A 25234-nucleotide genomic window follows, 5' to 3' on the forward strand; every position below is an offset into this window, starting at 1 on the left:
GTTCATGAAGAAGGCTCATCTCCACCTTCTCAAGTGCATCTAGGGATGGGCAATAAATGACGGTTTTGCCAGCGACAAACATATCCCGAGAATGAAAGAAGAAATTTACCTTCCCTACTTTCAATTTCACTTTCTTGGTTCCCACAATATTCAGTGAGCCCACATAAGAACAAAAATAATCCTAATCGGAAGCAAAGTTTCACTTTGCGACATCGAGTTCAAATTCCTAAGACAATTGCTTTTAAATATTAGACAATGAAATCTCAGAACTAACTGCTGAGAGCCTCTTTTATAGCAACATCAGGGGATTCATGGTCATTCAAGGGAAGCAGAGGTGAGTGCATGATCACAGAAACATAACACATTTGAATTGTACAATGTTCTGCCTTAACAGAAACATTACACATTCTGAATCCACACCCAGTGTAGTGTTTCAGCTCCCTTCCCCTCCCCCCAAGGTTTCAATCTGCTCTTTTAGCTGCATTACATCACCTCCTTGATTTGACAATTACATCACATCACGAATGATGCAAAGCACAGGTGCAGGTCAAAGCCCTCGCTCCAAACGCCTGCAATAAATCATTTGGCTGCTGGGTCAGGGTACGTTCTGGGGCTGAAAATCAGCTCGACTCCTTAATTGGAAAGCTCTGCTGCTCCCACATAATACACGGATGACTGAATTGGCCAGCCAGATAAATTATATCCTGGTGTTCAGCTAACCTGGAGGTGGTAATCTGATAGGTTACAAATTAAAGGAGCTTGCTGCTTTTTATTTTTGGCTAAACGTCCACTGTTTTCAGCAGTGTTTCTCAGTAGGGGGCCTGGTATCAAGCACTGCGCAAACATAAATACATCTGCAGCGAGTTGTAAACATTAAATGTTTATTTAATTCATTCTGAATTTAAAGGGCTTTAGACTGATGTGAACGTAGGAACAGGACCAACCACCCCAACCAGGTTAGAGCTCTTCAATAATATAAAGCAAAGCAGGACCACCAGCTCATAAACAGATCATAACAACGCTACAGTCACACAACAGTCTCCGGGCCGGCCTCCTCATCGGTATCAGAATTCACATTAACATACATTACCAAATCAGAGCTACCAGTTTTAAGCCGTGGTTAATGTGTTGTTTATTGTTAACCAGACGTTTTTTTTTAACGTGATGACTCCTTGCCGGGGCGAATGGTTCCAAGGGACCCATTCTTCACACGTGTATCGAGAGTGAGCGTTGGCGCAATATTCCACTACGGGAGCCATTGCAAACAATGGCGAGATCCACACAAAACATGAGATAGTGATTACAGTGACTACATTTCAAAATGCACTTAATTGGCTGTCAAGCGTTTGGGATGTCCTGAGGTCGTGAAAGGCGCTATATAAAGGAAAGTGTATTCTTTCTAAGAGTGTGAAACCTGGCCAATTTCCCCCCTCCTTAATCCAGGGGTGCTGAAGCCAATTGTAGCTCCCCTACCACCGCCCTGAGATCAGCTAAGTCAGCACGTGGAACAGAAGTTTATATGGAAAAACACGCACACACAAACTTATCTGACCTTGATGCTTATCTACCCGTGCCTGAAACATGATGGCTGACATTTCACTGTTAGCTCAACTATCCGAATTAAGGATTGATCTAAATTCAGATACAAAAGTAGATCTGTTTAATAAAATAAAAATTGCAACAAAAGTTGAAACCTCATTGTTTGAACAATGTTTAATTATATGTACATTATATATTGTCCTTTTCAAAATATGGATATGCACAATTGCCCTAAATATATGTACGGAGTGTGGTTTTCTCCTCCCCCCTCCCCCGTTCCCTTATACTTACAAGAACAATTTACAAAAACACATTTAACTAACATGATCAGCTGCCTGGAAGGCTTTTAATCTCAGCCCATAAATGACCCTGTAAAATGGGATACTACAAACTGAAATTCAGCACTTGACGATCAGCAACCTGTCTTGCCATCCTCTATGCCTGCTGAGAGTAAATCTTAACCAAATTAACATTAAGGGGCAGCACACACATCAAGACCCCCCAATAATTGCGCATTCTTCAGACTGGCCTCAAAATGAATGTAATCCAATAACAGGGTTGCAAAAAGGAAACTTCCAACATTTAAAATAACTGGCAAAAGAACCAGAGGGGAGATGAGGAGAATTTTTTTACGCAGCAAGTTGTTATGATCTGGGATGCACTGCCTGAAAGGGCGGTGGAAGCAGATTCAATAATAACGTTCAAAAGCGAATTGGATCTCTACTAAAAAAGGAAAATTTGCAGCGGCTATGGGGAACGAGCAGGGGAATGGGACTAATTGGATAGCTCTTTCAAAGAGCCGGCACAGACACGATGGGCCGAATGGTCTCCTTCTGTACTGTATCATTCTATTTTTTTTATACCACCTGAAAAAACCATATTACTCAGTCACTCATCCCATTGTGGAGTGTTGCTGGCCCAGAATGGCTGAGTGGATTGGCTATATAACACTCACCACCCTTTAAAAAGTGTGAAGTGTTTTGGAGATGATACGATGGCATGATGAGGTGCTATCTAAATGCATGTACCACTTTGTGGTAAATGATGTGAAACTTGCTCCTCAAGCCTCAACAATAGCACTAGGTTATAGGTGGTTCAAAGCCTTCTGACTGCTGTGAGCCAGATGGATGACATCATGCTGCAGTAGGCCCCCATCTATGTCTATCACTCTCAGGAGAACAGTGTGCTTCTTTACCTCTCTCACCGCTCGCTCGACAACTCAACCACTTGTCATGCTCCATCAGACAAAGCTTCCCAGTCGCAAGCCTTCCACCCCTTAACCCCCTCTATCCCTTAACCCCCAACACTTGTCCAGTTCTCTGACATCATCGCTCAGGAGATGCGTTGCCATGGAACTGCTCCAATAAATCATTTCATCTGGAGCAGGCTTTGGCTCGATTAGATAGCGAGCTTTTGGGATGCAAATACCATTCCTGAGGCATGACATCAGTCGATCTGTGGTGTACCGGAACATGCCCTGTACAAGCAGTGGACAGGCAGATGCAATTACCCCCAATCTGTGCAGATCCACAGTGCATGTGGGATATTTAAGGTTCAAGAAATAAAAGATATTTCCTCACCCTTTGTTCCCATTAGCAATAAAGTACAAAGTGATGTGTGATCATTATTGTCTTAACATGCTATTAGTCATACAGCACCGAGTATCCTCTGCAGGGTGTGCACAGTCATTACATAATTCACAAAGCATTCTCTCTCTCAGCTGTCACACTGTACATTATGGGTAGGATCACGTAAATCTGATGGGTTGGATTTCTTGTTTAACCATTTCTTATTTCTCCATTAACCCTTCACTCTCTGTGGCCATCAGTCTGGCCTCGTCAAGTGTGTTAACTGGCCAGCCCCGCCTGCGAATTTGCAGTTGCGATGAATGAGGATACTTTAGATTGTAAACTCTGAGATCAAACGGCCGAAGCCCCCTGTTAGATTGGCATGTACGGTAAGGTCAGTGGCACAGGGCAGCCTGTAAATCGGCTGACCCTCGATTCTCGCTGCAATAACAGTTCTCCCGGCACAATGTTCCTGACCATTAAAAAGCGCCCTCACCCCTGGCCAGTCTCCCTGCTTCCATCAATGTCACTTTTAACTACCGACTTCACACAGGTTCAAACACCAGGGACTGTTGAACATAACATATGGTGCACAAAAAAAAAGTGCAAACGGTGCAGATATACGAGCACTCGCTTCTGGTTGCAACTTAAGCTGAAAAAGTTTTTGTTTTGCTTATAAATACAAATATAAGAACTTCACGCTTCATACACACCTCGGACTTCCCTTCCTTCTTTCATCCGTCTCACTCTGATCTTCAGTTTCATCTCCGTTTCGTACATTTTCAAAGCAGCGATCAGATTTTTGCTGTTGTCGTTTTTATACCAATAACAAAAAATAAATAAAAGGCAATCCTGTGTGAGGCAAAGCGATGGTGGAACGAGCACAGAATCTAGTCTGATATGCAGTACGTCTCAGCGGATCTTTGGATGTGTGTGCATCTGTCTCTGCCACTGTGCTCTGTGCTGCCCTCCCTCGCTGTGACTGTGCAGACTCCCGGCTGTACTGCAGCAGGCTACAGTACAATACTCGGGAGCCTTCCCAGCTCCTGCCTGAGGCGTGTGTCGATCTGCATTCCTGAGTCACCGCGTAAATATGCGGGGCCACCTTTCGGTCTCAAAACGACAGGCAAATGTGTTTTGGAAAAGTGATCTATTTTTTTTTCTTGAGTCCAGGGGAGGGGGATACATGTGGTCGGAAGGAAAAGGTGCAGTTGCTGTGGGACTCCAGTTAAAGATTTCCTGTTGGGTTGCTCAGTGCCAAATTTCCCCCCTCCTCCCCCTCCTGTCATTTAAACTTTTGAGCATATTTGGCAATGAGTTAATTGCTCCTTTCCTTTTTGCAATTTGCAAAATTTTCCATTGCTAAATAACGAGAGTTTTTTTTTAAAAAAACCCTGTTTACTACGAGCTGCAATGGCTAATTCTTTCATGAAAACAGCGGAATGATCTGCAGCATTTTATAGCATAAGGCAGGCGAGCAGTGCAACACATGCAGGCTGCTGTTAAATGTGGGGCATTATGCATTGTATTGCTGGCATGAATGGGACACACAGCAGAAGGACACTTGTTAAACACTTTAACGCTTCAAGTGCTGCGACGCGGTGCCCGCTCAATACAAAAGAGGAGCAGTTTCACTTCGGTGACCCTTAACCCTTTGTACTTGTGTGGAGTTTATATTGCAGATTTCACCCCCCACCCCCTTTCACGCAGATTTGTGGGGTCCTTTTCCACTGCAGGGAGCGCAAGCTGCATTCTGTGAGTGTAGGGAAGCCCTGGGCACTACTGTCAGGAGGTCAGTTTTGGCAGTTGGGGTAAGTGCCAGGAGCTGCCCCCTCTGCTTTCTTTGGGGCTCCGCCAGTGCACCCACGGTGCTCACCGTTCCGACACTTAACGGCTAGGACAGCAGCGCCTGGAAGTTGCGGTGCAAGCACGAGTATGAAAGTACCTTGTAACAAGCTGGGTGTCCCCGTAGAACCAACAGGTCTCAACCACTATGGTTTAATTTTGACATATCTCACTCGTAAACAAACCTTCGAGGGGGGACCATTCCTAGCAAAGTCACGAACATCCGTATAAAGAAGGCGTTTACAATGTTGCTTTAAAATAGCGGGCAGGGGGGAGGAAGGATTTTACATATGCCTTGACAGCCAATTAAGTACTTCTGAAGTGCAGTCACTGTTGTGATGTAGGAAAGGGGTAAGTGGGATTAAAATGACTTCTCACTATCTGCGATCACTGATCTCACTTCCAACCTTTCCCCACTGTTTATAATCCCCTGACCCGCTGCAGTGGGACCCTGTCACACAGCCAATCCCACAGCTCCAGGTGCAGCACAGCTCTCTGCACCTGTAGTTGCTTGGGAGACACAGCAGCAATTTTCACTTCTGGCTACCCACCTTCTCCAACCACACTACTGGTTTCGCCGCCAGGCCAAGCTCTCAGTCCGCCTGCAGTCAGCAACAAAAATTGCAGCTTGTGCCAGCCGTGGGAACAGGAGTTCAGGAATTCAGCCCCTCTTGCTCGTTCCGCCATTCTATGGCTGATCTGTACCTCAACTCCATTTAGCCGCCTTTACTCCATATCCCTTGGTACGCTTACTAACAAAAATCTATTGATCTCAGTCTTAAAAATTTCAATTGTAAACAATTTTACAACACCAAGTTATAGTCCAGCAATTTTATTTTAAATTCACAAGCTTTCGGAGGCTACCTCCTTCCTCAGGTGAACGATGTGGAAATTTCACCTTAAAAATTTCAGTTGACCCAGCATCCAGTCATTTGAGGATTTCCATTACCCTTTGTGTGAAAAAGTGATTTCACTCCTCAATGGCCTCGCTCCAATTTTAATCCTCGTGTCCTGGATTTCCCCACCAGAGGAAATAGATTCTCCATATCCACCTTATCAAATCTCTTAATCATTTTAAACACCTCGATCAGCTCACCCCGCAACCTTCTACACTCAAGGAAATACAAGCCGAGTTTATGCAATCGACCTCATAATTTAACCCTTTAAGCTCCATAAGTCGGGTTGGAATGTAACGGAAGGCTGGTCAATGAGGCCAGAGCCAGGATAGGTTGGGTCCCGGACTCTGCTACGAGTATCCGTGAGGTCTGGTTTGTGGTGGAACCTCCGTCCTTCCGAAATATGGTCCCCCATGTCAAAAGGAACATGGCCTGAAAGGGGGGGGGGGGAAGGGACTCCCAGCCCAGGAGTTTTCTCAGCCCTGGCCTGGGATCTGCCAGGCAGCCGGTATATACCAGAAGAAACCAGGCAGCCGGTCTCCAGGCCAGTGGGAATGGTGCCCACTCGGGGGTCGAGACCTACGCCTGGCCCTGGACCCCTGAAGAAAATTGACATCCAAGTGGACAAAGCGACCCCTTTGTAAAGGGAGTTGATGGGTCCGTTAAAAACTGATGCTAGAGCTGGGGTGGCCTGTGTAAAGACGAGCAGCTGTGAACGTTGCATTACCCGTGAAATTCCCTGACATCTATTTCAACTGCGCTCCCATGAAATCCTACATAATGCATACATCTTGGCTTCAGTACTACTATTTCCAAAATGTTGGCAAGTTTTCATCCAGGCCCAAAAATTATATAGTCACTTTTAGCATTATATAGTCACTTCACTGAATTTCTACCAGGCGTTTGTGTCAGCAGAAACACACTGATGGCGTGTGACTAATAGCAATGTGCAGTTCTCTGCCTTATTCTTCCATCAGGACAGACACTGCAGTTGTTAAGTTGGCTGCTGCTGGCTGGATTATAGTGTTACCGTTTCCATCCAACTCCGTTCAAAGGAATATCCAGGCTGCACTTTCAGTGCTGTGGAGGAGTCCCGAAGTACCCTGTTTGCTCTGAAAAGTGATTACATTTTGATTGTATGTTTACTGTGTCTGCAGTGAATCCTGCCATTAATTCTGTCGCCCAAATTGGTTCCCCCAAAACAGATAATTGGCAAAAAGACCAGAGGGGAGATGAGGAGAAATTTATTTACGCAGCGAGTTGTTATGATCTGATCTTGTTATGATGCCTGAAAGGGCAGAGGAAGCAGATTCAATAGTAACTTTAAAAGGGGAATTGGATAAATGCTTGAAAAGGAAACATTGCAAGGCTATGGGGAAAGAGGGGTGTGGGACTAATTGGATGGCTCTTTCAAACAGCCAGCACAGACACAATGGAATGAATGGCCTTCTTCTGTGCCGTATGATTCTATGAAAATGGTTGTCGGATGGTGCACTCTCTGGCGATTTGCAATTGCATGTCAGTCAATTAGAGTGTTTGTTTTATAGGAGTGTGTTTATATTAATTAATTTACATGGTTTTATATTGACCGAGTGCATGAATGGAGCCAGTTGTGGGAGCTCGGGAGCAGTCAAAGTACGAGCAGCCAATTTTTTGATCACTGATTCAAACGGGGCATTTCATTAACCAGCAGGAAAACAGACATTGGATTCATGTGGGAATTGAGGCAAATTCAGCATCTGTCTTCTGTATTCCATGAGGTATTAGATTATGATCAACGTGCAACATTTAACAACCTTTGGGCTTTCCGCGTTACCAGTCAACATGTTAGCCCAGCCAATGGCAAACCATAAATTCAACTCTGGTGTGACACTGAGCCTTAGCGATCAGAAAGATCCCAGGTTCGATCCCTAGATTCTCCTCAGGTAGCTGATTGCTCACTGGGATGACGGTGGGAATGTTAGAATTAGCGTTCACTTGGACTAAGCGGAGTCGGGGATTAGTCAGGGTTCCTGCTCCTGAATGCTATCCACTGACTGCTGCTGGAAAGAAGTGGGCAGGTGTGCGGAGAGGCACGGTCAGGCTCAACTGCAACGTCCCCAGTGGTCGAATTGCCTGCCCATCCTCACCGCCAAGGGCTCCCACGTGAGTAGTGGGCACTGGGTAAAGGAATCGGAGTACATCCAGCCCCTGCGGAACTTACTCCATCGGTGAGGGGTTAATGGCTTCATGGCAGGAATGGGAGAGGGAAGGGGGGTGGGGTGTGGAAGAAAACTGGAAACGCAAACTAAAAATAGAGCAAGGGGAAGGCGGTGATATATTTAAAGCTCTCTTGTTTCGTTGACCACCTGAAGCTGTACATCAGTGCGGGAAACAACAACACCCAGGTGGTGTTAAAATGGTTGCATTTTTAGGAAAAGCTTGGCACTCTCCAAGACACTATTTGCAAAAAAGCAGCCTTTCCTGATACCCCCTTTCCACAGAAGCCCCAGGGGAGCCATTTACAACGTGACCACTACTAAACACATTTCCTTTCCAGGCTAACTGACACATTTTATCAGCATTTCGTCACCTCCACTTAAAACACATTTTGCCCTCAGAAGGAAATGTGTCCCTTTCTGCTTTTCATGTTTTGCAACCACCACCGACATCATCGACATCAGCATTACCCTCCCCTTCTCCCAGAAAGCAAGATTGAGGAGTTAGCTGCCAGTCTGGCCAGCATTCCAGCATAGTTTCCTTCCACTTCCTTATAAATTTGTTCCTCTTCGAGATTTTTAAAGCCTTTCCAGGCCTGCTGCAGCATAAGTGTTCTGGGACTCCTGCCAGTTCCCTGTCCTGATCGCAACCCCCCCCGCCCCCCCCCAGCCCAGTCTGGGTGGGAACATTCATTGACGACATCTCGGGATTTTTTTTTTCCTTGCATTTTTGTGAGAGAGCCGGCTGGCCAAATTTAGAATCGTGTCGAAGGGGAAAAAACTCAGTCATCGTCTTGGAAATGTGCACTTACAATGTGGTGACCTCATGGTTATGCAAGAACCCAGCTAATCGCCAGGAGATAAAAATGCTAAAATGGGTCACTGCAGCAGCTGAAGGCTGTTTAAGGTTAACCCGGCAACGTTGTTAAAATGAAGCTTCTCTGGCAGTGTTTGATAGCTGCTTTATTAAATATGTTTCCGTTTAATTTTTCCTTTTTAGCTTCGAGAACTATAATGTAATCCCCCTGCCCCCCCTCACCACCCCCTCCATCCGCTGGTGAAGATGGATGCAGCCTCCTGCACTGGGCCTATTTTGATGGACCAGTAAGGTTGCCCCAGTGTCCCCAAACAAGAAACAGCACGAGTGCCCCTTTTAGGACACCACTAATATAAAGAAAGAACTTGCATTTGTATAGTGCCTTTCACGACCCAGGACGTCCCAAAGCGCTTTACAGCCAATTCATTACTTTTGAAGTGTAGTCACTGATGTAATGTAGGAAATATTGGCAAAATCAATCTGGTTTAAACATTGCAATAAAATGTGGTGAAGTTTGCAATTTGCCAATCTTTTTTTTAAGTGATGTTGGTTGAGCGATAAATATTGGCCAGGACACCAGGGAGAACTTCCCTGCTCTTCTTCGAATAGTGCCATGGGATTTTTTACCTGAGAGCGCAGACGGGGTCTCGGTTTAACGTCTCATCTGAAAGACGGCACCTCCGACTGCACTGAAGTGTTAGTCTAGATTTTATGCTCAAGTCTGTGGAGTGGGACCTGAAGCCCCCGACCTTCTGACGCAGAGACGAGAGTGCTATCACTGAGAAGAAACATATGGTCCAATCAAACTAAAAGCTCAACATAAGCAAAAAACGTCCCAACAAAACCAAAGAGAACCGTCCAAACTAAATCATAATGTTGTTGTCCATAAGACGCCCTCTACTCTGCAGTGTCCACCTGCACTGGGATGGGCGGATCTATTGGCTTCCTAAAATTCTCCAGGCCTTCCTTCAGCTGGAAAGATGGCTTGGATGGGACAAGCAGCTTGACCACACAGTCACCCTTCCTTAAGGCGGAAGGGCAGGGGATGCTAAGGTCCGATCCCTGTACACAGCCTCTGTCGACATAGAACAGAGAGCGACATACTGCGGATGCTGGAAATCTGAAAGGAAAACAGAAAACGCTGGAGAAGCTCAGCAGGTCAGGCGGCGTCCGTCAGGAAAACACCAGACAGTTGAAGTTTCAGGTCTACACCTTCTTCCGTATCCAGGGTTCTGAGCAAAGGTTTATACCCGGAACGTCAATGGACGCTGCCTGACCTGCTGTTTTTGTTTCTCTGCCAACATAGACTGCATTTGGTTTTTCGACTTCTTCACGCAACCCGTAACCTTGCTTTCATTCAGCTGGTGGGGACAGCAGTGTAGAGGCAGGACATTCATAGGTGAATTTTCTGCGCAGAGTTTCTAAGCACTTTTATTCCATTATGATCAGCTCCCAATGCCTGATTTACTGCCAGGATAATAACCTTCTCCATAAATACGCTGAGCTCTACCAGTGAGAGCTGGGTCAGTGTACCGGTGAGAGCTGGGTCAGTATACCGGTGAGAGCTGGGTCAGTGTACCGCTGACAGCTGGGTCAGTATACCGCTGACAGCTGGGTCAGTATACCGCTGACAGCTGGGTCAGTGTACCAGTGAGAGCTGGGTCAGTGTACCAGTGAGATCTCTGGTAATAGGATGGAGGAGTAGGCCATTTAGCCCCTCAAGTCTGTTCCGCCACTCAATGAGATCATGGCTGATCTGTGACCTAACTCCATATACCCGCCTTAACCAAAGGTATTAAGGGATATAGGGCTAACAAAAATGTATCAGTCTCAGATTTAAAATTAACAAATAAGCTAGCATCAACTGCCGTTTGTGGAAGAGAGTTCCAAACTTCTATCACCTTTTGTGTGTAGAAGTATTTCCTAATTTCACTCCTGAAAGTCCTGGCTCTAATTTTTCATCTATGTCCCCTAGTCCTAGACTCCCCAACCAGCGGAAATATTTCTCTCTATCTACCCTATCCGTTCCCCTTAATATCTTGAAAACTTTGATCAAATCATCCCTTAATCTTCTAACTTCCAGGGAATACAACCCTAGTTTGTGTAATCTCTCCTCATAATTTAACCCTTGGAGTCCAGGTACCGTTCTAGTAAATCTACACTGCACTCCCTCCAAGGCCAATATATCCTTCCTAAGATGAGGTGCCCAGAACTGAACACAGTACTCCAGGTGTGGTCTAATCAGGGCTTTGTACAGCTGTAGCATAACTTCTACCCCATTGTATTCTAGTCCTGTAGATATAAAGCTCAGCATTCTGTTAGCCTTTTTGATTATTTTCTGTACCTCTCCATGACATTTTAACGATCTATGTACATGGACCCCTAAGTATCTTTGGACCACCACTGTTTCGAGCTTTTCACCATTTAGAAAGTACTCTGATCTATCCTTTTTAGGTCCAAAGTGGATGATCTCACACTTGCCTACATTGAAATCCATTTGCCATAGTTTTGGCCGTTCACTTAATCTATTAATGTCTCTCTGTAATTTTATGCTTCCATCTACAGTGTTTACAATGCTGCTTATCTTTGTGTCAGCGGCAAAATTGGATATGTGGCTCTCTATCCCGTCATCTTAGTCATTAATAAATATAGTGAATAGCTGAGGCCCCAACACAGATCGCTGTGGGACACCACTAGTCACATCCTGCCAATTGAGTACCTGCCCATTATCCCTACTCTTTGTTTCCTGCCGCTCAGCCAATTTCCTAACTAGGTCAATAATTTGCCCTCAATTCCATAAGCTTCAACTTTAGCTAACAATCTCTTATGAGGGACTTTATTGAATGCTTTCTGGAAGTCCATATAAACAACATTCCCCTGCCCACAACTTTAGCCACCTCTTCAAAAAATTCAATCAGGTTTGTCAGGCATGACCTACCCTTTACAAATCCATGTTGTCTCTCTCTGATCAGCTGAATATTTTCAGGGTGTTCAGTCACTCTATCCTTAATTATAGACTCTAGTAATTTCCCGACAACAGATATTAGACTAACTGGTCTATAATTCCCTGGTTTCTCTCTCTCACCTTTCTTAAATAGCGGTGTGACATGTGCAATTTTCCAAACTAAAGGAACGGTTCCTGAATCGAGGGAACTTTGGAAGATTATAGTTGGGGTATCTGCAATGCTCTCACCCTACTTCCTTTAAAATCCTGGGATGGAAACCATCTGATCCTGGGGATTTGTCACTCTTTAGTGCCATTATTTTCTTCATTACTGTTAATTTGCTTATGTTAATTATGGTGAGTCCCTGACCCTGATTCAAAATTAATTGCCTTGGGGTATCCGGCATGCTATTCTCTTTACTGTAAATACTGAAGTGAAGTAATTATTTAATATATTCGCCATTTCCTTATTTTCATTTACAATATCACCATTATCAGTTTTTAAGGGGCCCACATTGCTCTTGACCACCCTCTTTTTCATAATATAATTATAAAAAATTTTTGTGTTGATTTTGATATCCCTTGCAAGTTTCTTTTCATATTCTTTTTTTGTAGCTCTTAATATCTGTTTTGTCACCCTTTGCTGTTCTTTGCATCTCTCCCAGTCGCCAGGATCTGTGCTATTTTTTGCATTTTTGTATGCTGTTTCTTTTAGCTTTATGTTGTCTCTAACCTCTTTTGTTGCCCATGGCTGTTTCTTTTGGCAAGTACAGCCCTTGCCCCTAAGAGGTACAAACTGGTTCTGTATCAAATTCTTTTTGACCACCTCCCACTGATCTTCTGTTGTTTTACCAGTTAACAGATTTGCCCAGTTTATTGTGGACAGTCTCTGTCTCATCCTGTTAAAGTCGGCCTTACCTAAATTTAGAATCTTAGTAGCTGATTCAGGTTTCTCTCTTTCAAATACAATGTTGAACGCGATCATATTATGATCGCTATTAGAGAAACGTTCACGCACCGTTAGGCTCCTAACTAAATCTGGCTCATTACTCATTATTAAATCTAATAGGGTCTTCCCCCTTGTTGGTTCTAGGACATATTTTTACAGACAGCTGTCCTGAACACACTCAAGAAATTCACTACCTTTCTGATATGAGCTCATCTGCTTATCCCAATCAATATGAAATTTAAAATCCCCCATTAAAAACAACCCTGCCTTTGCTACATGCTTGTCTAATCTCTGCGTTTATATATTCTGCCGCTCCACAGATGCTACTAGGTGGTCTATGCACAACTCCCACTAGAGTCTTAAATGCTTTTCTATTTCTTAATTCCACCTATAAAGTCTCCACTGCCTGCTTACCTCTCGTCATATCCTCTCATCATTGAAGTAATTTCATCCTTAATCTCTATCATATCCTTCCCATAGATCTTATAACCTGGTATATTCAGTTCCCAGTCCTGACCGTCTTGCAGCCATGTCTCAGTAATAGCTACTATGTCGTTCCCTCTAAGTTAAACTTGCATCTGCAATTCATTCAGTTTGTTCCTTATACTCTGTGCGTTTGCATAAAGAACACTTATTTGGGCACATACCCTAACCTGTCCTTCTGCTCTAATGCAGTTTTTCTCACACATTTCTTATTTCTCTCTCCTGGTTTAATTACTTTATATCTTTTAGTTTCACCTTTACCTTAGTGCCTAAAGCATAATTTCTGATTATTGCTCTACTATCTTCCTTTTCATTTGTTTTAGAATTATTATTTATATTACCTTTTCCACCTGAGCACCCCCCCACCCCCCATTTACTAGTTAGAAGTCCTTGTGACCGCCCTATTCATCCTTTTCGTTTGGATCCTGGTCCCAGCCCGGTTCAGATGGACCCTGTCCCAACGTTACAGTTCCTTCCTGTTGCCAGTGTCCCATGAAATGGAACCCCTCTTTCCCACCCCACACCTTCAGCCACATGTTCACCTCCCTAATCTGCTTATCCCTACTCCAATGTACCAGTGAGAGCTGGGTCAGTGTACTAGTGTGAGCTGGGTCAGTGTACTGGTGAAAGCTGGGTCAGTGTACTGGTGAGAGCTGGGTCAGTGTACTGGTGAGAGCTGGGTCAGTGTACTAGTGAGAGCTGGGTCAGTGTACTAGTGTGACCTGGGTAATTGTACTAGTGAGAGCTAGGTCAGTGTACCAGTGTGAGCTGGGTCAGTGTACTAGTGAGAGCTGGGTCAGTGTACTAGTGAGAGCTGGGTCAGTGTACTAGTGTGAGCTGGGTCAGTGTACTAGTGAGAGCTGGGTCAGTGTACTAGTGAGAGCTGGGTCAGTGTACAAGTGTGAGCTGGGTCAGTGTACTAGTGTGACCTGGGTAATTGTACTAGTGAGAGCTGGGTCAGTGTACTGGTGAGAGCTGGGTCAGTGTACTAGTGAGAGCTGGGTCAGTGTACTAGTGTGAGCTGGGTCAGTGTACTAGTGTGACCTGGGTAATTGTACTAGTGAGAGCTGGGTCAGTGTACTAGTGTGAGCTGGGTCAGTGTACTAGTGAGAGCTGGGTCAGTGTACTAGTGTGAGCTGGGTCAGTGTACTGGTGAGAGCTGGGTTAGTTAACTAGTGAGAGCTGGTGTCAGTGTACTAGTGTGAGCTGGGTCAGTGTACTAGTGAGAGCTGGGTCAGTGTACTAGTGTGAGCTGGGTCAGTGAACTAGTGAGAGCTGGTGTCAGTGTACTAGTGACAGCTGGTGTCATTGTACTAGTGTGAGCTGGGTCAGTGCACCAGTGAGAGCTGTTGTCAGTGTACTTGTGAGAGCTGGGTCAGTGTACTAGTGAGAGCTGGGTCAGTGTACTAGTGTGAGCTGGGTCAGTGTACTAGTGAGAGCTGGGTCAGTGTACTAGTGAGAGCTGGGTCAGTGTACTAGTGAGAGCTGGGTCAGTGTACTAGTGAGAGCTGTTGTCAGTGTACTGGTGAGAGCTGGGTCAGTGTACTAGTGAGAGCTGGGTCAGTGTACTAGTGTGGGCTGGGTCAGTGGACCAGTGAGAGCTGTTGTCAGTGTACTGGTGAGAGCTGGGTCAGTGTACTAGTGAGAGCTGGGTCAGTGTACTAGTGTGAGCTGGGTCAGTGTACTAGTGAGAGCTGGGTTAGTGCACCAGTGAGAGCTGTTGTCAGTGTACTTGTGAGAGCTGGGTCAGTGTACTAGTGTGAGCTGGGTCAGTGTACCGGTGTGAGCTGGTGTCAGTGTACTAGTGTGAGCTGGTGTCAGTGTACCAGTGTGAGCTGGTGTCAGTGTACCAGTGTGAGCTGGGTCAGTGTACTAGTGAGAGCTGGGTCAGTGTACTAGTGAGAGCTGGTGTCATTGTACTAGTGTGGGCTGGGTCAGTGGACCAGTGAGAGCTGTTGTCAGTGTACTGGTGAGAGCTGGGTCAGTGTACTAGTGAGAGCTGGGTCAGTGTACTAGTGAGAGCTGGGTCAGTGTACCATTGTGAGCTGGTGTCAGTGTACTAGTGAGAGCTGGGTCAGTGTACCAGTGTGAGCTGGTGTCATTATACCAGTGTGAGCTGGGTCAGTGTACTAGTGTGAGCTGGGTGAGTGTACTAGTGAGAGCTGGTCAGTGTACCAGTGAGAGCTGGTGTCAGTGTACTAGTGAGAGCTAGGTCAGTATACTAGTGTGAGTTGGGTCAGTGTACTAGTGAGAGCTGGGTCAGTGTACCAGTGTGAGCTGGTGTCATTGTACTAGTGAGAGCTGGTGTCATTGTACTAGTGAGAGCTGGGTCAGTGCACCAGTGAGAGCTGGTGTCATTGTACTAGTGAGAGCTGGTGTCATTGTACTAGTGAGAGCTAGGTCAGTGTACTAGTGTGAGCTGGGTCAGTGTACTAGTGTGAGCTGGGTCAGTGTACTGGTGAGAGCTGGGTCAGTGTACTGGCGAGAGCTGGGTCAGTGTACCAGTGACAAGTAGTGTCAGTGTACCAGTGTGAGTGGGGGACAGTGCACCAGTATGAGCTGGGTCAGTGAACCAGTGACAGCTGCGTCAGTGTAACAGTATGCTCGTGTCATGACACTATTTCGTGTTGCGACATGAGCCTCTTGATGCATGGGATCAGCTCAGAGTCAATTTTGTTTAATCAGGTTTGGCAATGGGAAAGATTTCTTTCTCTGAAGATACAAATGCTTTCCTGTAGATTTGTTGGAAGAGACCAACTCAGGTAGCACAGATCTGGTCTGAGCACGCAGTTTAGAGTCACTGTCCCAAAATGTGGAATTTAATATAAAAGCATCTTCTGTTACCTGTATTCCACTGCCCTCCATAGTTCCTGTTGTGTCGCACTGTGCCTGCTTTGTACACAGCGTTACAACAGTGTCTACAATTCAAAAGTACTTAATTGGCTGAAAAACGCTTTGGGACTTCCTGAGGTCGTGAAAGGCGCCATATAAATGCAAGTCTGTCTTACTTGCTATATCTGCTGTATTTATAGAACTCAGCCTTGTTTTATCTGACCTTTATTAACCCAGAACCTGTAAGAATAAGTTTCATCTTTCCACAAGCCTCCATGTTCTGGCCTAATTGTCGTTGTTTTTGGCACACGCCATTAAGCTATTGATTCAACGCTGCAATCAATGCCTCCAGCATCGCCAGTGCGAATACCAGAAATGCTTGGAGCGGATTTGAGTTGATCGGGCCTCACTTCCTGAATACGGCGATGGATTTCACGGGATCGCGTGAAGGTCAGCACTTCGAGGTTTCTGCTTCAACATTTCTACTGAGGCCAAAACAAAATAGCAGCCAGCAAGAAGCTGATGATTGAAGTGATATTGTCCTCTTTCGACTGACACATTGGGAGGGCGTCATTGGCTCCATGCCCTCCAGCTCCAAACATCACAAGCAGTGATTCATTGCTTTTTCACTGATGAAATCACAGTGCATTCTTCCTGGCAATGAACAGCATGACTGGTGTCGCCTGTGTTTGGACTGTAACTAGCCTGACTTCTTGGGGGCTGTTTAGCCAAAAATAATAGAGGAATTGTTTTTACACCGTGACTGACTGATTATCTTGCGACGCTGGTTCACGTCATTTCTGGCGGGGTTTCATAGCAACGTCCTCAAAGACATGGAATGGCTGAAAATAAACCTTATTTAGTCAATAATAAACATGAAGGTACATGCAAGGGGGTGGGGGGGGGAATCCATGCCAAAGATTGGTATCAGCTTTGGCTCAGTAGTAGCACGTTCACCACTGAGTCAGAAGGTCGTGGGTTCGAGTCCCACTTCATAGACGAGCACAATACCTAGGCTCACACTCCAGTGCAGTACTGAATGAGTGCAGAGGTGCTGCTTTCTGGATGAGCTTTTAAACCGAGGTCCCATTTGCCCTCTCAGGTTGACGTAGAAGATCCCATGACACTATTCGACCAGTGTCCTGGCTAATATTTATCCCTCAACCACCAGCACTATAACAGATGATCTGATCATTTACCTCATTGCTGTTTGTGGGACCTTGCTGTGTGCAAAAGGCATTAACGGGATTGGACAAAGTCAGCATGGGTTCATGAAAGGGAAATCACGCTTAATAAATCTACTGGAGTTTTTTGAGGAGGTAACTAGTAGAATAGATAGGGGAGAACCAGTGGATGTGATGTACTTGGATTTTCAGAAGGCTTTTGATAAGGTCCCACACAAGAGGTTAATGTGCAAAATTAAAGCACATGGGATTGGGGGGAATGTACAGGCATGGATTGAGAATTGGTTGACAGACGGGAAACAGAGAGTAGGAATAAACGGGTCTTTTTCTGGATGGCAGGCAGTGACTAGTGGGGTACCGCAGGGATCAGTGCTTGGGCCCCAGCTATTCACAATATATATCAGTGATTTGGATGAGGGAACTGAATGTAACATTTCCAAGTTTGCAGACGACTTAAAACTGGGGTGGAATGTGAGCTGTGAGGAGGAAGCAAAGAGGCTCCAATGTGATTTAGACAAGTTGGGTGAGTGGGCAAGAACATGACGGATGCAGTATAATGTGGATAAAGGTGAGGTTATCCACTTTGGTTGTAAAAACAGAAAGACAGATTATTATCTGAATGGTTGATTGGGAAAAGGGGAGGTGCATCGAGACCAGGGTGTCCTTGTACACCAGTCGCTGAAAGCGAGCATTCAGGTACAGCAAGCAGTTGGGAAGGCGAATGGTATGTTGGCCTTCATTGCAAGAGGATTTGAGTACAGGAACAGGGATGTCTTACTGCAGTTGTACAGGACCTTGGTGAGACCACATCTGGAGTATTGTGTGCAGTTTTGGTCTCCTTATCTGAGGAAGGATGTCCTTGCCATGGAGGGAGTGCAACGAAGGTTTACCAGACTGATTCCTGGGATGGCAGGACTGACGGAGAGATTGGGTCAACTAGGCTTATATTCAACAGAGTTTAGAAGAATGAGAGGTGATCTCATCGAAACATATAAAATTCTAACAGGACTAGACAGACTAGATGTAGGGAGGATGTTCCCGATGGTTGGGGAGTCCAGAACCAGGGGTCACAGTCTCAGGATACGGCGTATCCCATTTAGAACCAAGATGAGGAGAAATTTCTTCACTCAGAGGGTGGTGAACCTGTGGAATTCTCTACCACAGAAGGAAGTGAAGGCCAAGTCATTAAATATATTCAAGAAAGAGATAGATATATTTCTTAATGCTAAAGGGATCAAGGGATATGGGGAAAAAGCGGGAACAGGGTACTGAGTTAGGCGATCAGCCATGATCATTTTGAACGGCGGAGCAGGACCAAAGGGCCGAATGGCCTACTCTTGCTCCTATTTTTTATGATTCTATGAAAATTGGCTGCCGTGTTTCCTACATTACAACAGTGACTACACTTCAAAAGTACTTCATTGGCTGTGGTGCAGTTTGGGACGTCCTAATGCAAGTTCATTCTTTCTGCTGCTTCACCATGATGTGATAGTCAGCATGAAAGTGGACTGCCAGTCAAATATATACGCAGTTTGATTGGAGGAGCATTGTTAACTAGACAGGTAAATAATTTGGATAAATATAAACACTTGTTGCAATCTGATTTTATTCCCCCCTTCTCCTGAAGGCAGTATCTAAAGCAAGCTGCCTTTATATTGGTGCGGATAGGGTGGATAGAGTGAAACTATTTCCGCTGGTTGGGGATTCTAGGAGTAGGGGGCACAGTCTAAAAATTAGAGCCAGACCTTTCAGGAGTGAGATTAGAAAACATTTCTACACACAAAGGGTGGTAGAAGTTTGGAACTCTCTTCCGCAAACGGCAATTGATATTAGTTCAATTGCTAAATTTAAATCTGAGATAGATAGCTTTTTGGCAATCAAAGGTATTAAGAGATATGGGCCAAAGGCAGGTATATGGAGTTAGATCACAGATCAGCCATGATCTTATCAAATGGCGGAGCAGGCACGAGGGGCTGAATGGCCTACTCCTGTTCCTATGTTCCTATGCTCGCTGCGCACCGCCATCCCACGCCATTTGGAAAGTTAACAAACTCTATTACCCGATTGAATGATTCTTGACTGTCAGTTAAACAGCCTTTTTTCTCAGCTCCAATATTTTTATAACAAATAAAAGTGTTCAAAGAAAATGAAAAAAACCACCATTTATTTTAAATGCCCTCTACGATTTTTCTCCCTGTGTTGCTCGCGTAAGTTTCCAGGAGATTAATCTTCAATTCCTGGAGACTCGAGGACAATCCTGGCGGGCGGACAACACTTGAATTGAGAGTTGGAAGGTTTGCATTATTGCAATGCAACAAGTTGAAATTGTGCAGCTGGAACAGGCCAAGGTATGGCTCTTAGTAGAGGTCTAGTGACCCTGGAAGGAAGTCCAGTGCCACGGTGACGTCATTGTGTCACTGATCATCTTTACTAGTAATATTTTTATTTTATTATTATAAACAAACATAACCCATCTCTTCGTCCTGGCCATTGAGCTTTTGGCTGCAATACTCAGGGTGGGTGAGTGCAAACATCTATGGAGCAGAGAATAGAGGAGCAAAACATTTCACCATATGCCGATGGCATACTTTACGTAATTAACCCTTCCGGCTCATTTCCCAAAAAGTTAAAGAGTGTGGCCGGCTTGCGAGATACCAGGTTGACTTGCGTGTCAGCTTGGCTCAGTCGGTAGCACTCTCGACAATGGTCAGAAGGTTGTGGATTCAAGGCCCACAATACATAGTCTAAGCTGACACTTCAGTTCAATACTGAGGGAGTGATGCATTGTCATAGGTGCCTTCTTTTGGATAAGACGTTAAATCGGGGCCCTGTCTGCTTGGTAAAGTCTGCTGTAAAAGATCTCATGATATTATTCAAAGATGAGTTCTCCCAGGCTTCTGGCCACCATTTATCCATCAATCAACATCAAAAACAGATTAACTGACCATTCATCTCGTTTGCTCTTTGTGGGACTTTGTCATTTTAAAAAAATTCATTCTTGGGATGTGGGTGTCGCTGGCAAGGCCAGCATTTATTACCCATCATTGGTTGCCCTAATCAACTGAGTGGCTTCAGAGTGCAGTTAAGAGTCAACCACGTTGGTGTGGGACTGGAGTCACATATAGGCCAGACCGCGAAAGGATGGCAAGTTTCCTTCCCTAAAGGACATTAGTGAACCAGCTGGGTTTTTACGACAATCCGACAGCTTCGTGGTCACTCTTACTGATACCAGGGCCTCGATATTTACGGGGAAGGTTCGGGAACATGGCCGGAATCCCAGGCAAGACCGGGGAAGCGAAGCGAAGGTCCTGCCAGGACCTCATTAACATCTGGTAACTCTGTTTCCTGCCTGGCAGTCAGCCAAACGGACAGACTGGCCGGCAGGCAGGCGGGAGGAAACACGAGTGACAGGAGGCCGCAGCTGGGGACCCTTGGGGACCATCTCCGGCAATCGGGAGAGGGGGGATATCGGCATTCAGGGCTGGGGGTGGAAGATGAGCAATTGGGGCTGGGGGGGAGGGGCGAGGTCGTAATCGGGAGGGGGGGCGGGGAGAGGCCTGCGATACAAAGCTAGGTGGGAAAGTAAGTTGTGAGGAGGACGCAAAGGGGGTGATTTTAAACCCCAAGAACGGGTGGTTTAGGTTTGGGTGTGAGTTGAAAATAGTTGTTTTTATGGGTCGCAACCGCAAAATTTTCGGACTTTGCATTCCCAGTGGGAAGCCTGTACTTTCACTTGCCGACGATAAACCTGGAAATAAAGCCGGGTTGTGGTCGCGACCCAAAAAAAACTTTTTCAACTCCCACCCGTCCCCATCCTACCCGTTCTTGGGGTTTAAAATCACCCCCACTGAGTCTGCAAAGGGATATAGACAGGTTAAGTGAGTGGGCAAGAAGGCGGCAGATGGAGTATAATGTGGGGAAATGTGAGGTTATTCACTTTGGTAGGAAGAATAGAAAAACAGAATATTTTTTCAATGGTGAGAAACTATTAAATATTGGTGTTTGGAGAGATTTGGGTGTCCTCATACAAGAAACACAAAAAGTTAGCATGCAGGAACAGCAAGCAATTAGGAAGGCAAAAGGCATGTTGACCTTTATTGCAAGGGGGTTGCAGTACAAGAGTAAGGAAGTCTTACTACAATTGTACAGGGCTTTGGTGAGATCTCACCTGGAGTACAGTGTACAGTTTTGGTCTCCTTATCTAAGAAAGGATATACTTGCCTTAGAGGCGGTGCAACGAAGATTCACTGGATTAATTCCTGGGATGAGAGGGTTGTCCTGTGAGGAGAGATTGAGTAGAATGGGCCTATACTCTCTGAAGTTTAGAAGAATGTTTGGTGATCTCATTGAAACATAAGATTTTGAGAGGGCTTGACAGGGTAGATGCTGAGAGGTTGTTTGCCCTGGCTGGAGAGTCGGGATAAGGGGTCGACCATTTAAGACTGAGGTGAGGAGGAATTTCTTCACTCAGAGAGTTGTGAATCTTTGAAATTCTCTACCCCAGAGGGCTGTGGATGCTGGGTGGTTGAATATATTCAAGGCTGAGATTGATAGATTTTTGGACTCTTAGGGGAATCAAGGGATATGGGGACCAGGCAGGAAAGTGGAGTTGAGGTCAAAGATCAGCCATGATCTGATTGAATGGTGGGGCAGGTTTGAGGGACCATATGGCCTACTCTGGCTCCTATTTCTTATGTTCTTATGATCAGGAGGGCTGGGGGAGGATGGAGATGGGGGCTGGGGAGGAGGGGGGGGAGGTGTTGAGTGGGGGGGGAGACTGGTGATCATGGCTGGGAGAGTACGAAGGCTTCCTTGGGGGGCCTGGGGGGAGCACTCCTGCTCCTCATGGCCCACAAGGAGTGATGAAACAGCCACCTTGGGGAGCCAGCAGCTCCCACCCCGTTTCATTGCCGAGTTTCCTGTGCAGCAGCTGTATATTTCAAATCGGGCTCCCAATTGCAGTGCAGGAGCCTGAATTTAAATATGTTAATTATGCGTCCGGCGGACACTCGGACGGCCTGATATCCGCCGCCTTAAAAATGGTGGCTGGTATGTGTGCTACACGTTGGGGTCGTGTTCCACACATTTCACTTTTTAACTCTCCTGCCCCCCACCATGACCCGCCCGTCGTGGGGGAATTAACATCGAGGCCCAGCTTTTTATTTGCAAATTATCTTTTGAACTGAGTTCAAATTCTCAAACTGCCATGGTGTGATTTGAACTCGTGTTTGCTTACGAAATGACAATGACTGCACTTCAATAAAGTATTTACTGGTATGTGAAGCACTTTGGGACATTCTGAGGACATGAGCAAGTTCCAAATCAATGCAAGTTTGTTCTTTCTAACACAACGTGTTTAAATTGAATGCTGGACGCAACCCGTTCCAGAAGCTTAACCTTCCCCAACAATCTCCAGTACAAGACGAAACCTTTAAAACGAATAATACCATAAAATAAAATAAATAAATAGCCTGAGACTGGTCACCACATGGTATGTCTAGTGTAGGCTGTGGCTCCAGACAGATTAGGTCTGTCTGTAAAGAGAAAACAGGGCCAACAAGCCACAGAATAACAGAACGGCAATCAGTGCTTAAAGTCTACATATTCTGATGTTATTTTTCCACAGTAGAATATTATAACGGGTCAGAGGTTCTGCTGGAGGCAGAAAGAACGACCATCGAGCCTTTTGGAGATTCTGTTCCTCTTACCATTCTCAGAACGCTGAGAACACATTCAATAATATTTGTTCAAAAAAAAAACAAAGGAACAATTTTTTCTAATTAAAATTACACTTTTGAAGCGGGAGACTGTATCAAACCACCTTTCCGGGCCGGGGTGGGGGGGTTTCTGGATTAATGTTTTTTTTTATTGGTTTGATTGTATCAAAGAGCGATGCGACACGGGTTTTGGCCCACGATCCCCCCATACGACGCGGTGCCTCATGAGCAGCAGGTGATTTCTCAGATTCCAACCTTTTTTTTTGGTGTGAGTTTTGTGCTCTTTGAGGTGTGTGGGATGATCATGCTGGAATTTGAATACTGAACCGCTTCAGGTACCCGGTGCAGGCACTCCCAGATCAACCATTGGAAAGGAAAGCTCCTTCTAATCTTCCCCAACTATGTGCCTCAGCCCAACCTCAGAAGAGCACCCTCTTACTTTGTGCAAAACCATCATGTGGCCTCTCTAAGCCAGTTTAATGTTGAACTAGGCTCAGGTGTGTGCTGTAGGCACACTTTTCAGAATTGGGACGACTGCTCAAACTCCTTTCGCAAAGGACCCTTACACTTCACAGCTGACAGAGGAGACTTTAGTCCCGTCAATCTGGGCTGGATTTGTAAAGGTCCCAGAGATGAAAGGTCAGCGTCTAACCCACTGCACTAAGCTACTTTCTCAGACGAGATTTCTACTCAGATTGTTCAGATGTGTGGATTGGGCACAGTACATACTATAAAAATGGGCATCAAGAATGACTGCAAAAAGCAGTGTGTACATCACACTGGTGTGCAAGTCAGACCCTGACTTTTACATGTTGAAAACTATCGCTCACAGTGGTGTACAAACCAACCCCAAGATCCACAGCTCATTAAACATCTCTGTTGAGGACCAGATTTTATACCAATGGTCACGATTGGGTAACTATCTTTTTCTGAAAATACAGAGAGGTACATACATAGAATAATCGTCACTATGCCTAAACACTCTGGGGGTGGGGGGGGGATTTCCGCAGGGGTTCTCCCTATCTCCCGCCGGAATTTCAGCGGAAACCCTGGAGAAACGGCGCGCATGGCCGTTTTTAGCCATTTACATTGGGGGTTCTGCTGATGTCCCATGGTAGAAGAATCACCGTGCAAATTCTCCCCCACCTTGCCATTGCTTCCACTAATCCATTCATCACTGTGTAAGGTCACTTAACTGATCTTTATTGTCTTGTGGAGCCTAGTGTGATAGCAAAAGTGAGAGAGTAAATTAATACAGCAAAGATTTACTTGGATGAGGTTTTACTTACTTCCGACATCTCCAGCAATATATCATATGGCTGTTAAAGATCTTTTTTCTAAAGCTTCTCTTTATGCCAAAAATCTGAATAGAAACCATACCTAAAAAAAAAACTCAGTGATAGGTACTGGCCCTCACTTCTGGAATCGTTTCACATGAAAGACATCCTATAAAAGCAATGTTGACTAATCAGGCCCAACAACCATCTCACCCACCCCTCGATGAAAAAGGTCCAGAATAAAGTCCAAACCATTAATGTCCCAGCGTCTGAAGGAAGACGAGGGGAACAGTTGGCTCAGGTCCATGTTCCTGCTTAAACCAATAAGCATTAATTGAGAAGGGTCCACACCTAAAACGTTAGCTCCTCTGTTCTCTCCACAGAGGCTGACTGACTTACTGAGTGTTTCCAGAATTTTTTGTTTTCAGATTTCCAACATCTGCAGTTTTTTTGCTTGTTTGCTTTTTGTCAACGTTTAATCAGCCGGGGTTTACCTCAATCAAACCAAATTCAGATTTCCGCTTTGGTGAGCCAGTCTCTTGCTGATATCATGAATAGTTACACCCATGGTACAAGACAATGTATGTATGCAGACCGCACTGCTGAGTCAAGAGGTAACATTAATCATCATTGCCGATACGGGTGTGACAGGGAATTCTGAATGCTTTGACCCAGAAAGTTGACTAGAAAGGACTTTTTTCTACTTTGTGAATTCTGTAACCTGTCTTCTAAGATATAATGACACCCTATGCTGCACTTCTTCCATCCACATTAAATCTTTGTCACTAATACTTCACAGGTTATCAGGTGGGGGCCTGCCCATTGAACAAGCATTGTATCAGCTACATCCCCAATGGAGATCCTTTACTTATGCAAGTGAATGGAATGCATTAAATCCAAGCACTGAACTTAGGTGTACTTTATATTGGATAAATACGCAATTCTCAAAGTACAATATTTCTAAAGCCCTGAGAAACACCAGCAC

The 25234-nt window shown here is 45.2% G+C and overlaps 1 protein-coding gene across 2 annotated transcripts in view; it reads right to left on the bottom strand.

The window, feature by feature from the left end:
• dusp8a (dual specificity phosphatase 8a) overlaps positions 1–25234 on the bottom strand; it is a 187179-nt gene that overhangs the window by 21376 nt on the left and 140569 nt on the right. The window contains exon 1 of one of the 2 annotated variants that reach the window (XM_067993693.1): positions 3821–4243. The exons of the other annotated variant lie outside the window; for it this stretch is intronic. Within the exon in view, the coding sequence (XP_067849794.1) occupies positions 3821–3887 (67 nt within the window). The 5' untranslated portion in view covers positions 3888–4243. Of the gene's footprint in view, positions 1–3820; positions 4244–25234 lie in introns of those variants that run through there. 2 annotated transcript variants of the gene reach the window in all.

This window comes from Heptranchias perlo, chromosome 12, assembly GCF_035084215.1.
Source record: "Heptranchias perlo isolate sHepPer1 chromosome 12, sHepPer1.hap1, whole genome shotgun sequence".
In the NCBI taxonomy this organism is placed as follows: Eukaryota; Metazoa; Chordata; class Chondrichthyes; order Hexanchiformes; family Hexanchidae; genus Heptranchias; species Heptranchias perlo.